Source organism: Pogona vitticeps, chromosome 12 (genome assembly GCF_051106095.1).
Source record: "Pogona vitticeps strain Pit_001003342236 chromosome 12, PviZW2.1, whole genome shotgun sequence".
In the NCBI taxonomy this organism is placed as follows: domain Eukaryota; kingdom Metazoa; phylum Chordata; class Lepidosauria; order Squamata; family Agamidae; genus Pogona; species Pogona vitticeps.
This window is the reverse complement of record NC_135794.1, coordinates 13,918,968-13,934,649: the sequence shown is the minus strand read 5'-3', so window position 1 is coordinate 13,934,649 and position 15,682 is coordinate 13,918,968. Positions and strand designations below refer to the sequence as shown.

Sequence of the window (15,682 nt, the reverse complement as noted above, 5' to 3'; positions counted from 1 at the left end):
AAAGTTTAATGTAACTGCAAGTTCTGAGATGATCCAAACCCCACTCCATGCAAGTCTATCACAACATGTATCTCATGTGTTGTAAGCTGCCTAGAGTGGTTGTAAGACCAGATAGGCGGGACATAAATAGAATAAATAAATAAATGACCCATCCCCTGTTCAGAAATGACAGTACACGTCAACAATCCAATTTATGGAGAACTTGGTTACTTAGGAATAAGCTGGCTGGATAACTCTGGGTTTACAACTCAGGAGTTTGATTCCCCACTGTGTTTCCTGGGGAGGGGGGGGGGCTAGACTGTGTAGCCTTGGGCAAGCTGCACAATCCTAGAACACCCCAGAAGATAGGAATGAAAAACTACTTCTGTTCTTAGAAAAGCCCTGGAAAGAGGCGGATCAAGTCAGAATTGATTCGACATGTAGCTGTTGCTTTCATAAGTTGTTGTTTTTATGTGCCGTCAAGTTGCTCTAGATTTATGGCAACTCCATGAATGAGCAATTTCCAAAATGGCCTGTCCTCAACTCAGTGCTCAGCTCTTGCAAACTTAAGCTTGTGGCTTCCTATTGGAAGTCAATCCGTCTCGTATTTGGTCTTCCTCTTTTCTTGCAGCCTTCAACCTTTCCCAGCATTATTGTCTTTTTCAGACAATCCTGTCTTCTCAAGGTATCCCCCAAAGTGGGACAACCTCAGTTTCATCATTTTTGCTTCCAGAGATAGTTCATGCTTGATTTGATCTAAGAAGCACTTGTTTGTCTTTTTGCAGTCCAGGGTATCCGCAGAGCTCTCCTCCAGCACACATTTCAAACAAATTTTTTCCCTGTCAGCCATTTTTCCGATCCAGCTTTCACACCTGTACATGGTGATTAGAAATTCAATAGCATGTTAAATATGTCTGGCACAAGCAATATTCTCCTCATGTGAAAAAGCATTCTGGCAAGCCTCTATCTTGCCAATTTGATTTACATCTCCCACCTCTTCGCTATCTCTATCCAGTGCTCTTGATATTCACACCTTTCTTCCCAACCACCTATATCAGTTCCTTGCTATTCCTTCATTTTTTCCTTCAAAGTCTTTGGAGGTTACCTTGCTCCAAACAGTACCTGTTGAACTGGTTCAACCAGCTATTGTGGAATGAAAGAAATTAGGGTCCAACACCTACCTTAGATAAGGCTGCGGTTGCAACTATTTGAGGGTACAATTTTGCTTTGTTGTTCCTTGAACTGCTGGACTTGGAAGACACACGTATGCTGCAACAGGAAGTTTGTGGGGGTTGGCCAAGGGAATTCCAGGTTCAAGTTCTGACTCCGTTAATAGCCTTGAAGAAAATGGTGTCTCAAGGTCTAACTTGCAATTGAGAAATGTGGGAATGCTGACAAGGGAGTGGTCCAAAATCCATGCCTACCTAGTAACTGCATCTCTTGCCCTAGGAATCGTTACCCGTAATGCAAGAGTAGACGACTGGTATTTTTTTTTTAAGCAATGCGAAAATGGTGAAAACCCTAAAAACAGTTCCTGATGCATTCACTATCTGTGAAGTTGAGACCTCTAGGAAAGAGGACACAGAATTTACCCTAGCCATGTATCCCAGTGTTTTCCACAGCTTCCAGTTTCTACTTCCTTGATGAGGGAGTCTCTAAATAACCACCAGTCCCATGTCATTATCATAATGGGGATAAGGTGCAAAATATGTCAAAATCAATATTGGGGTGCTAGAGGCTCAATCTGGGAATTTCTGGGGTGAAAATAGTTACACGGAAAACATGTTTGCCTTCTACCCTTCACCTGGACTAGAATTCTGTACATTCTTTTATGTATTGTGACTTTCTCAAGTTGGGCCCTTTAAAAAAAAGTCATAAAAATAAATCTGTATCTGTTTGTAACTAAGAGTTCTCTAGGAGAAGGCACTCAAAGCTGAGTGCCAATCCATCAGTCAGGACCAAGGTTTCTGTGGGAAAACGGTGCCTTGGCATCGCAGAGGGCCTGTGAGGGGCAAGAATAAGAAACACACACATGATGAATACATTCATAAGATGCCTGAGTCTCTTGGCTGAGTCTGTCTTTGCTTCCTCAGGGCCACCTCTTCATTATCCAGTATGATGATGGGAATGCTGAGGTTGTCTCCATGTGGGTGTGTCGGATGCTGGAGGAGAGGCGTTCGCAACAGCAACAACAGCAACAGGGATCCCAATGAGCAGAAGAGATGCTGTGTGTCCAAGCCAGAGAGACAGATGCTCACCAATGGCCACCTCGGACTCTTTAACATTTTCATGGGAGACTTTTTTCAACTACATTTCATCTGATGGAGATATTTGACTATGTATGGTAATTTTTTTATTTGTCAAAGACAAATCTATTTCTTCCTCACACTCTCTTTCACACAGAAAGATTATCATCCATTTTATCACTGTCCACCTTAAGGATGTACCAGTCATCTTTAAGACAATATTATTATGTATTTTATTAAACTGTGTTTTGGTTTTGGTTTTGCTTCAAAGTATTTTATACAGCTTTTATTCAGTCCTAGCACAGAAAAACATACATGGGTACGATGAGCATGCATTTTAACAGTCCTCTGGAGTCAGTAATATATCTGTTTTGGTTTTTAATTTTTAAATACCACAGTGAAGTGGGCATTGACTACCCAGAGGAAGTTTTTATTCTTCCCGGATCCCTGAAAGAATAAAAAGTGTAACAAGCATCAGTCACATGATATTAGCACATGTATGACTTTATGCTCATTATGATGAGTGCACCCATAATAAAAGTAGTCGGAGGAAATGAATCAAATATTCAAAGAATTTCAGTGTCCTTTTTAACACAATGGAGGCTGCTTCAGTTTTTCTGTTTATTTTTGACCAGCATCTACATAGGAGTTTCTCTGGCAAACCAAGCCTAAGGCCCATAGCTGAATGAGTATATTTGTTCCATTTGCATGGAGGACCCATCGATTCCCTGCCCTTTGTGAGTGAACGGTTCAGATTGTGGGCAAATGCAGTCTGTCCTCCCGTAGGAAGAAGGAGAAGGATGAGGGGAAAGGGGGCAGGACACAAAGAGAGAGCAAAGGCCCCATGGACTGTTAGCAGGCAAGTCTAAAAGGAATGCAGCCCTTGACTGAAAAAGCAACTCCTTACCTGGCCCTAAGGTAAGGACCAAGTATACATGGACACTTGCACAACATTATTTCCTAACTTTTTTTGTCTTCCAATTTCCATTTTCAAATTCTAGACTTCCAAAGTAACAACCATTTTAAGATAGAAGAACAGTAAACTCTCCTAATGTTCCAGATTTTCTTGTATGTTTGAGGCTGTTTCACTTGGTCGGTGTATGTAATAAAATGTATTTTAAATGTCTTATAGGTCCTTTTGCTCAGTTCATTATTCCTCAGAAGATTCTTCAGATGTCTGCTGACAAAGGGAGAATGTTAGATAGCAAACAAAACAGAAGTATTTACACTGTGGTGACCATTTGAGGTAGTATGGCACTAAAAATATAGAGGACCATAAAAGACTGGAGATACAGGCCTCTTGTAGTAAAGAAAATCTGCTGAACAATTACAAACCCTAAGCATTACTTCAGAGCTAGTCTGGAAAATACTTTGTTTCCTTCCTAGGAAGGATCATCAATCTTCAGGTGAAGGATAGAGATTGCAGGCATGAATTTATAGACTAAAGTTTGTCTTAATTGCTCCAGTGTCACAACCCCTGGCAGATAAGAGTACAACGAATGACTCCGTGTGAGCAGTAGCTGCAGGTGCTTTTTTCTAAAAGTGAGACAAATCTCTTTCTTGTGAGCCAACCCAGCTCTGGCAGAATTTTTCATATATCTATTTTGTGATGCTTTGCATATATTTCTCCTGTAAAAAAAGATATTTCCATTAAATTTATTTGAAAACTTGATGTAAAAACTCATGTCTTGCTTTTGTTTCTAAGTAAATATTTTTTGCTAAATGGGCTGTACTCTTAAGTCTAATTAGACTATATAGTTTTTAAAGCGCTGGACTGTCAGCATTCATCAAAGATCAAGAAAGGGCACAAAAAGATGGTCCAAGTATGTGAAGAGTGAGTCTTCTAAAAGTGTCAATTAGCATTTTAAAAGAAATGATGGTGACGCTGTTAAAACAACTTGGATTCAGATTTCTTTGCAGGCACACACACAGGACCTTCTATATCACACAGTGTTTGATGAGCATCATATAGATCACGCAGGGGCAGCTGTCGCCCTCCCGATGATTTTGAGCTGCAGCCCACAACAGTCCTCTCATTTGGCCACGCCGGCTACGGTTTGTAGGCAAAAAAGATCCGGAGGACTGTCAGTGCTCACATCTGCCATACATCTACTCAACTCCTCTTTTTAACTCATGGTGGTTTACTTACATTTAGTAATATGAACTGGCCCTCAGTTTTTCCTTTCTGAAACATGTGCTAATGGAGCCAGCAGCAGAGGTTGACAGTAAACCTGCAACTTGTAACAACAACAACAACAACAACAACAACAACAACAACAACAACAACAACAACTGTGTGCCATCCATTCTTTTCAGGGTTTTCCGGGTAGAGAGGACTCACATTCCATCCATTCCCTCCTTTGGGGGCATCCTGGGACATCCAGCTTGCTCCTGGTCACCTGAGCTGGATCTTCCCCTAAAGGGCACAGTAGGGAATCCAACTCCCAACCTCTGGTTCTGCAGCCAGATTCCTAACTTACTGAGCCATCCAGTCAGCTGCAGCTTGTATTACCCCAGCCTCTTCCTCCACAGAACGAAGAGCACTTTCCTTAGACTTTCCTGATTTTTCTTCAGATATAATGACACCCAACTGCGTCCTGTGTGGAAGCAGTGTGGTTGGTTTATGGGTCAGGCTGTTGCACTGGCACCCATGAGGCCCGAGTTCTGGTCCACACCGAACCATGAAACTCCTTGGATAATGATAGGCCAACATCACACACTCCCAACTTCATCTACCTTACATGGTTGCAGGCAAGATGATAAGTGAAGAAAACCATGTATACAGTAACACCTCCAGCTCATTAGAGGAACAGAAGGATATAAATGCAGTAATGAAAAAAGATGAAGGTGTGCCTGTGGGCCATTTTCTGAGCCTTTCCAACAGAAGAGGATTGCTGTGAACAGTATTGATTCACTCCGTTCCCTTCCATCGAAATTCTCTTCTCTGAATCTCCAGGAATAACAGCTAGCTATTTGTGAATCAAACCTTCATACGGAAGAGAATTTTAAGGTAGTATGCTTAAATGACAGTAAAAAAACCACATGAGATCTAAAGACTTCTACAAAAAAAATTGGAGAGACCCAACTATTTAAGCCAACCAAAGTGCAAGAAGAAACTACTAAATGATTTTTCATTTCCCAGATTACATTAGAACACATGATACAGAATCAGTATATCCAGCCAGGAGGTGAGAGATTTAAGTACAGCCACAGTTCTCTGCTCATTCTTGGGGAGGGGGGACATGTTTGACCAAAGGTTCTCCATGTATTTCAGAAGCGGGGATAAAATAACTTTATATCATGTGCCTCTAGTGTGCAGAATAATTTTCTGTTTGTTTTCACACAGTACAATGTGGAAACATGCCATAATTCTTCTGGATATGTGAATATGCCTTTGAAAGCTCCTGCAGTAGCCATTCACTGAAATTGTGCTGTGCCATAACATCATTTTTCACATACTTTTAAAAAAAAGTTCTTATTTCCTCATAAATTAAACCACCTTGGATTACAAATAGACTAACACAAAGCAATCATTTATTCTTATTGGGACATGAGACTGTACATGATAAGACCTTTTGGGAATTACTCATTTGTACGGTCACCATAAATTGGAAGTCATCTTAAATACACATAAAAACTTCTGTATATATATGAACCTCGTGACATAATAAGATTCATACAGGAAACCTTTGTCAAATGTTCAGTAACCTGAAACAGCCTGCGCTGGTATAGTGTCTGCAAAAGTATAACATAATGATCAGTAGCAGTTAGATCCCTTTGTTACCTTTCATTGCCTCTCAGGCTCATGTGTTATTGTTGTTGTTTTGACTTATATGCCTCATCATAGTGCTAGAACACTCATTGGATGGTTTACATCACAATTACACAAGGAACACTCTGACCCCCAAGCGAGCTGGACACTCATTATTTTACCGACCTCGGAAGGATGGAAGGCTGAGTCAACCTTGATTTGGCTACCTGAACCCCTGAGGATCAAGCTCAGGACATGAGCAGAGGCTTAACTGCAGTACTTCAGTTTAACCACTGCACCACAAGGCCAGTTAATATGGTATGGAGATATTACCCATCTTCCTTTTTCAGTTTTGTCACTAAGGCCCCATTTAATAATAATAATAATAATAATAATAATAATAATAATAATAATAATAATAATAATAATAATAATAATAATAATAATAATAATAATAATAATAATAATAATAATAATAATAATAATAATAATATATTTATAGTCCATGAGAGGTCCTCTGAGATGTAAGTACCCAGAAATTTAAAACTACCAACTCTCTCCACTTCCTCACCGTTTATGTACAGTGGTAAATGTATATTTCTCTTCCTCCTAAAATCAATTATGAGTTCTTTAGTTTTTTTGATGTTAAGTGTGAGATGATTTTCTTTACACCATAGTATCAATCTTTGTACTTCCTTTCTATAAGCAGACTCATTGTTCTTATGATCCGCATTGTCGTATCATCCGCAAATTTAATAATTGCATTGGTGTTATATAGTGGGGTGCAATCGTGTGTGTACAGGGAATAGAGGAAGGGACTTAGCACACAGCCCTGGGGAGCTCCTGTACTTAGTACCAGGGTAGAAGAATGGTGAGATCCCATCCTTACTGACTGTGGCCTATCTGTCAGAAAATCCTTTATCCACATTTAGGTGGGAGCAGGATCAGACCTTTCTCCTTGCTCTCAGATACCGTAGGATTATTCCCCAGCTAATTGTTATGGGATTTTTTTTAAAAAAAATAAATTAAATAGACTTGCATGGCATTGCTTTTTGAGTGTGTGTAATTTAATCTTGCATATACTGTATTAAAAAAAACAGGACATGTATCAGGCTGTGAATCAAGTTTACTGTCCACTGAAACCTCTTTTTTTAAAAAAAAACAACAAAACCTGAAAATGTATTTTTTTAAGCTATCAATAGATTTCAGCTAATCAACGTGGCTTATGAATTCTTATTTAATCTGGGCAAAAATTCAATTTTCTATTTGTTTTTATCACATATATGTTGGTTTAGAAGAGGTAGTGGTGTTAGTCTGTGCAAGCATATCAGATATGCTTAGTTTATATAACTATCTTCGGGTTTTGGTCTGTTTTATTTTTATATCCTGTATATATAAAATAAAAAAAGACCAAAACCCATAGCACCTCAAAGACTGTTATACTGTATTTTAATATGAGCTTTCATAGTCAAGTCTGCTTCTTCAGAAACTCCAGAGATCAAAGAACACTGAAGTTGGAAGGAACCTATAAGGGCATCAAATCCTGCTTGATGCAGGAATCAAAGGATATCTGCCAGGTGGTTGTTGAGGTTTCTCTTGAATGCCTCCCGTGTGGGAGCACTCACCACCTCCCGAGGTCACTGGTTCCACTGTCTTACTGCTTTAACAGTTAGGAAGTATTTCCTGATATTTAATATTTGTATTTCACTCCATATGTCTAAAGAAGTGGACTTGTCCATGAAAGCTCACATTGAAATATAACAAGTCTTTAAAGTGCCAAGGTTTCTTGTTTTTATTTATTCATTTTTCCATTGGGTTTTGCCTGATACGTATATTGATATGTCCTAAGATCTCCTACAATATTAGGTATTGCCCGATCCATTCTGTTCATGATTAGACCTCTGCTCAAAACAAGAGTTTTTTTTGTCACTGTTAAATGCTCCATTTCTAAGCTTTTACATCTGCACTCATTTGACCAACTTTAATTTTAGTCTTTATAGTATGCTGTATATTATCCTCTAGATGAGCACTGTAGAAATGTGATAGATTGACTGACTGACTAACTCACTCACTCACCCACTCACTCACTCACTCACTCACTCACTCACCCACTCACTCTTCTTTGAATCCGGTAAATATTCACACCTTTCTTCCCAACCACCTTGCTATTCCTTCATTTTTTCCTTCAAAGTCTTCAAAAATAATCCATAGAAATGGAGGGGAAATACCCTCACAAAATTGAGGGGGAAAGAAAAGATCCAAGAATAAGGAGGCAAAGAACCTCACATACCTTCAAGGACTGAGAGAAACAAAGAAAAACAGTTCCTGCTAGGTTCCAAACAATGCAGTTTCTTTTACAGGAACAAAATTTCTGCTCTCCTCTGAATTGTTGCCAACATTTTTCTTTGAAATGCTATTGGATTAAAAATTTCCTAAGTGATTTGAAAGAAAAAGTATGAAAGAAAGGTTCCATGAAAGAGGAAAATGTGGAAGAACACAAAACTTTCTTGTTCTCCAGATGCATTAAAAAGAATTGATCATGTTTAAGATGCTTTCTGTTGTGCATCAATAAAAGAATATTAAAAGAAAAAGAGCTTTTGTGTTTTCCTTTTTTTGTTAAAACAAAAAAGCCCCATTCTGAAAGGACACTTCTCCTCTGTATCTGGCCACCATTGAGGCCTTGCTCAAACTTCCAGATAAATACATTACTCATTCCACAATTCATACAGTTCTTACAGACTTAGCCAACTTCTGAAGGATGAAGACATACAGTGGGGTCTTGACTTAAGAACGACTTGAGTTAAGAACATTTTGACTTAAGAACTGCTCTCATAGGAAAATATTGACTTGACTTAAGTACTTAGATTTGAGTTAAGAACTGAAAAAAACCACGTGGGAGGCAGGGAAAGTGCAAAATGTGAACTTTCAGTTAACTGTTGGGCAGTGAAAAGGGTGTCTGTCTGTTTCCTCACTCCTCCCAGCATTTAGAGAGTGGACTGGAAGACAGTCTTTGGACTGCCTGGTACTGTCCTGCCTGGACTGTATTTTCCCTGCCTTCCCTGAACCTTTCTTGACCTAAGAAAAAAAGAAACAAAATATCCCCCTCTAGTGGTCGAAGGCGGAATAGCAGCTTCCCATTAGTTTCTATGGACGGAAAAGAGCAGATACGGATTAAATGGTTTTCAATGCATTCCTATGGGAAATGCAGATTTGACTTGAGAACTTTTTGACTTGAGAACCGCCTTCCAATACGAATTAAGTTCTCAAGTCAAGACCCCACTGTAATGTAAGGAAACCTAGTTTCGTTTTATGGACTGGGGCTCCCTATATTCTGGAGGCTGCTGAAAGTTAAGCAGAGGATGAAACAGCAAGAGCCTGTAGTCCCCTTCATCAGAAACAATTTTCCCATGGCACCTGGAAAAGAATCCCAGTTTACAGATATACAGTGGTGCCTTGTATTACGAGCGCACTGTATAACGACGAATCCGCATAGCGATCCCTTTTCCGGGATCGCTAATGCGGAGGCATAGCGTTGGCCCCAATGGGCAAAACTCGCTTACCGATCTTCCATGTGGGGGGCCGTTGGAAGGAGCCGCCGCTGCCGCCGCCGAGAGAGTGATGCGGGGCCGTGCTGGCCGGGGAGAAAAGCAGGCAGCGAGACAGGCAGGCGGAGGGAGGGAAGTGGCGCGCGCTCGTGCGTCCGCCCCCCTTCTTCGTCCTCCTCCCCCCACACTTTCCCTCTTCCTCCTCCTCCCTCTTCTGCCGCCGCTGGGGAGGAACGCAGGCAGGCAGGCAGGCAGATGGAGGAAAGGAAGTGGCGCGCGCTCGTGCGTCCGCCCCCCTTCTTCGTCCTCCTCCCCCCACACTTTCCCTCTTCCTCCTCCTCCCTCTTCTGCCACCGCTGGGGAGGAACGCAGGCAGGCAGGCAGGCAGATGGAAGAAAGGAAGTGGCGCGCGCTCGTGCGTCCGCCCCCCTTTCCCTCTTCCTCCTCCTCCTCTTGCCCTCGGGCGATCGGCTGTTGCCGGACACCCGAAATGGCCACACGCGTTTTCGCGCCCTCCCCTCGCTTACCGAGGGCGCGAAAATGGCTGCAGGACCCCGGGAGCATCGCTGAACGGTGAGTTTTGGGCCGATTTGGAACGCATTAAACGATGTTTAATGCGTTCCAATGGCTTTTTTTGTCCCGTTCAGTGATGTTTCGCTATAGCGAAGGTTAATCCGGAACGGATTAACCTCGCTATGCGAGGCACCACTGTACAGTGGTGCCTTGCATAATGATTTTAATTGGTTCCAAAAAAAAAACATGTGAAACATCGTTATGTGAAACACCATTTCCCATAGGAATGCATTGGAAACCGGTTAATCCGTTCCAATAGGCACGGATTGCCGTCCTTAAGCGAAAAAACTCATAGGAAACATCGTTAAACGATACAATGTTTCCTCCATTGGAATGTATTGAAGCTGATTCAATGCATTTTAATGGCTTTGCGAAGTCAATTTTTGCAAATTTAAGTGTGTCATAAAAGGGTCAAAAATGGTTTTAAATGCTTGGATTAGCTTCTGCACCCTCTAAAACGGATGCAAAAGTTAATTTGGCTTTGATCTGACTTTTCGTTAATTTATGGTGAATTTTTTCCCCCCAACTTTTGACAGCTGTCAAAATCTGACAGCTCCATTGGTTCCTATGGGGGAAGAAAAAATTCACAAAAAATTAACGAAGACTCAGCAACTGTTCTAAATGTGTGGATTCGTTAGAGGACCCCCTAAGTCATGTGCAAACCTGATTTGGCTTTGATCTGCCTTTTCGTTAATTTATGGTGAATTTTTCCCCCCAACTTTTGACAGCTGTCAAAATCTGACAGCTCCATTGGTTCCTATGGGGGAAGAAAAAATTCACATAAAATTAACGAAGACTCAGCAACTGTTCTAAATGCTTGGATTTGTAGAGGACCCCCTAAGTCGTGTGCAAACCTGATTTGGCTTTGATCTGACTTTTCGTTAATTTATGGTGAATTTTTTTCCCCAACTTTTGACAGCTGTCAGATTTTGACAGCTCCATTGGTTCCTATGGGCCGAAAAAAAAATTCACCATAAGTTAACGAAAAGTCAGATCAAAGCCAAATCAGGTTTGCACACGACTTAGGGGGTCCTCTAACGAATCCAAGCATTTAGAACCATTTTTGACCCTTCTAAGACACTTTTTAAATTGAAAAAAAGAAACATCGTTAAGTGAAGCAGGGGACCTAAAATCACATTCGTTATGCGAAGCATGGTCCCAAACTTCGCTAAGTGAAAATCGCCCATAGGAAACATTGTTATACGGTGCATATTATTTTCTAAAACACATCGTTATGCGAATTCATCGCTAAACGAGGCACTAATTTAGCGAGGCACCACTGTACCTCAAAGACATTTTCATTACAGAAAAAAACTATGGTCTTGCAGAAATACAATATCATGATATTGTATTTCTGCAAGAAACTCATCAAAAAAAGGAAGGTTTCAATGAATTGAAAGGTAAATGGATTCAAATTTATGAAAAATCATTTGGAACCTCTAAGTCTCGAGGCGTGGCAATATTAATTTCAAAAAAGTGTGAATTTCAGACTGAAAAAATAGAAAAAGATACTCAAGGCAGATATCTGATAATACAAGGTAAAATGAGAGGGGAACAGATCACGCTTGTAAATGTGTATGCACCTAATGAGCGACAAGAAGAATTTTTAGAAAACATATTGAGAAAGCTGGAAAAATTGAGGAAAGGTTTAGTAATATTAGCAGGAGATTTCAATATGGTAATGGATTTGACGAAAGATAAATCAAAGCTGCAGACTGGGGAAGGGAATGTTAAAATTCCAGGTTTTATTTATTTATTTATTTATTTATTTATTTATTTATTTATTTATTTATTTATTTATTTATTTATTTATTTATTTTATATCCCACCTATCTGGTCGGGTGAGGACCACTCTAGGCGGCTAGAGTATTAATAGATTAATAAGCAAAACTGATTTGAAAGATGTATGGAGAGAGCTAAAAGGGGATGAAAGAAGATTCTCTTTTCATTCACAGGTGCATAACACATATTCAAGAATAGATTACATATTTGTATCCAGTGACTTGTTGCCTAGAGTAAATGATACAGTTATTGATGTTATACAAATTTCAGATAACACCAGAGTGAAAATGGAGCTGATGATTAAATGTGATTAAAAGGTGGTAAATAGGTGGAGAATTGATACAAGTATATTTAGGAACCCAAACCTAATTGAAAAATTTCAAAAAGATTTATATGAAACATGGGAAATAAACGAGAAAGGGGGAAGTCAACCTAAGGTAATATGGGATGCAATGAAATCTGTGGCAAGAGGGTATGCATGTAAAATGTCATATACGTTAAAGAAAAATCAGGGGAAAAGAATACAGGAATTAGAAGATAATATAAAGGAATTAGAAAAGATAGTTATAAAAACTAGGGATAAAAAAGCAATAATAGAATTACAAGCAAAGAGAAAGGAGTTGGAAGGAATCCATTTGGAAAAGGTACAAAGAAATTTAATATACTTAAAAAGAAATTATTTCGAATTTAGTAATAAGAATTCTAAATTATTAGCGAACGCATCTTTTATAAAAAAGAACAAAAGTAATATAGGTGTAATACAGGATATGATGGGGAAAAGATGTAAAAAAAAAACAAAGGAGAAGCTTGAAGCTTTTCAAATGTTTTATAAAACTTTATATAGTAGTAAAAATCCTTCCACAATAAAAATTGAAGAGTATATTAAAAATAACTATAACAAGAAAATTTCAGATGATGATAAAAATATGATGGAGCAGATGATTACAGATAAGGAAATAGAGGAAATTATAAATAATTTAAAGGTAGGAAAGACCCCTGGAACAGACGGATTAGGCCCAGAGTATTATAAAGTATTTAAAAAGATCCTTATACCAAAATTAAAAGAGTTATTTGATAAGATAATAAAGGGAGAGGAAGTCCCACTTTCATGGAGAGAATCACTTATAGTCTTAATACTGAAACCAGATAAAAACCCTGCAAATATGGATGCATATAGGCCAATATCATTGATAAATCAGGACGTTAAGATATTTACGGCAATAATGGCAAAAAGATTGAACAGCTTTATGTGGAAATATATTGAAAAAGACCAAAATGGATTTATACTAGGTAGGCAAATGTCAGATTTAATGAGGAGGGTACTTAATTTAATGAACCTAGCAAAAGAAAGTAACTCTAAGGCGGGAGTAATATCGTTAGATATATTTAAAGCTTTTGATTCAGTGGAATGGGATTCGTTGAAGATATTAATTAAGCATTTAGGGTTTGGACCAAATTTCAATCAGATAATCCACCAACTTTATTCTCAGAATACAGCCAAGGTAATAGTTAATGATGGTATAACTGAAACAATACACCTAGGCCGGGGCACTAGACAAGGTTGCCCCTTATCTCCAGCATTATTTACAATGGTAATCGAAATACTGGCACAGATAATTAGAGAAGATAAACAGATTAGAGGGATAGATAATAAAGAGAATGCCTCGTGGCGCAGTGGTTAAAACGCTGTACTGCAGCTAAAACTGTGCTCACGACCTGGGGTTCAAATCCCAGGTAGCCGGCTCAAGGTTGACTCAGCCTTCCATCCTTCCGAGGTCGGTAAAATGAGTACCCAGCTTGCTGGGGGGGCAATGTGTAGCCTGTATAATTAAAATTGTAAACCGCCCGGAGAGTGCTTGTAGCGCTATGGGGCGGTATATAAGTCAAATAAATAAATAAATAAATAAATAAATAAATAAATAAATAAATAAATAAATAAATAAATAAATAAATAAATAAATAAATAAATAAATAAATAAATAAAAGATTAATTTATTTGCTGATGACACATTATTAATAGTTAATAATCCAGCTGAAACAATTGAAAGGCTGAAAATACATTTGAAGGAATTTGAGAGTTTAACGGGGTTAAGGGTAAATTGGGGGAAGTCCGAATGTTTACTGTTAAACCATTCAGAAGAAGAGAAAAGAAAAGTAAAAATATTATTTGAAGGTAAAATAGGAAAGGCTATGAAATATTTGGGGATTAATATTACTTGGAATCTACAAGAAATAATTAAAATAAATTTGGATAGATTAAAAACAGAGATAAGGATAAAGGAATATCAGAATTTAAAAATCTCATGGTTTGGTAGAGTTGCATTATGTAAAATGAAAATAATCCCTAAACTGAATTTTATATTTTGGATGCTCCCCATAAAGATTACAGAAAACCAATTAAAAGAATGGCAGATAATGATAAATTGTTACTGTAATGGAAACAAATGAGTGAGGATTAACAAAAAATTATGGTATGTTACACAAAAAAGGGGGGGTCTTGGATTACCTAATATAAAGCTATACTATATAGCAAATCAGCTTAGACACATCCCAGATATAATCAAGGATAATAAAAATTTAATTTGGATGGACATGGAGAAGGAAGGTATACAAGAAAGTATGGAAAGAATTTTGTTTAAAGAAAAAATTGCAGAAGAGATTAAAAAGATCAAAAATCCTTTTCTTAAAAATATGTTGGAAAATTGGAAAGAATTCAGAGAGGTATTGAGTCCACCAATATCTCCTTTATCTCAGGTAGTGGAATTAAAGAATTTCCCAGAAAATTTAAAATATCTAAAGAATGTATTAAAAAGTAAACAGATAAGTAGATTAAAAGACTGGATAGAGAAGATAAGAGGAAAGGGGGATATAAAAAAGGTGTTAGGAGGAGAAGGGATTTCATGGTTAAATTTAATTCAATTAGAAAGGTGGATGAAAGAATGGTATATTAAAGAAGGGAAAGGTAGAGAAATGACAAAATTTGAAGAGATTATAGAAAAAAGACTGAAATCAGAAGAAATGACAGAAAGAAAAGGAACAGTAAGCCAAATATATAAATTATTAATTCAAGTAGAACAGGGTAGTTTAAGGTTAAAAATGCAATGGCAAAATGATTTTGGATAAAGAAGAAATAGGAGATGAATGGGATAAAATATGGGATCAGAGAATTATGAACATGTCAGTAAGGATTAAAGAAAACTGCTATAAAGTAATATGGAGATGGTATTTAACGCTGGTCAAAATGAATATAATGGATAAAAGTGTATCAATGTTATGTTGGAGTTGTAAAAAAGAGAAGGGGACGTATTTACATATGTGGTGGTTATGTGAAAAAAGAAAGGGAATTAATATTTTAAAAAAATCTGAAATAATTGGATCAAATATTCAAATGTCTCCGTTAATAGCTTTATTGAATCTGATTAAGGAAGATCAACTGGTGAAAGAAAATAAGGATTTAATAGTAATGATGATTACGGCAGCAAGGATAATTATTGCAAGGAACTGGAAAAATGAAAATCAAGTTAACTTGGAAGAATGGTATAGAGAATTATGGAATATGGCAATTAACGATAAACTGACATGTGATATGAAAATAAGTAGAGGCCAAATGAAAAATAACGATTTTAAGAAAATATGGAATGTATTTTTAGAACATGTATTTCAGAGAGGGAGGGGGTATACGCCAACAGAAGAAACAATGAAATTTTGGAGTGAAAATGGATGGAAAGAAGTGTAACGCTAGTCCTGAGGGTGATAGGTGCACAAGGGTAATTGTATGTTATTGTATTGTTTTGTATTTTATATAG

At 38.0% G+C, this 15,682-nt stretch overlaps 1 protein-coding gene and 1 long non-coding RNA gene across 3 annotated transcripts in view; one reads left to right on the top strand and one right to left on the bottom strand.

Moving 5' to 3' along the window:
- Positions 1 to 3,905, top strand: part of MAP2K5 (mitogen-activated protein kinase kinase 5) — a 204,179-nt gene extending 200,274 nt beyond the window's left edge. For both annotated transcript variants that reach the window (XM_072981835.2, XM_072981834.2), the window contains one exon: positions 2,073 to 3,905. In XM_072981835.2, the coding sequence (XP_072837936.2) occupies positions 2,073 to 2,192 (120 nt within the window). In that variant the 3' untranslated portion in view covers positions 2,193 to 3,905. The remainder of the gene's footprint in view (positions 1 to 2,072) is intronic.
- A 7,905-nt stretch (positions 3,906 to 11,810) lies between these two features.
- The window catches only part of LOC144584551 (uncharacterized), a 131,026-nt gene continuing 127,154 nt past the window's right edge, over positions 11,811 to 15,682 (bottom strand). The window contains exon 2 of the long non-coding RNA XR_013538877.1: positions 11,811 to 11,923. This is a non-coding gene — a long non-coding RNA (uncharacterized LOC144584551). The remainder of the gene's footprint in view (positions 11,924 to 15,682) is intronic.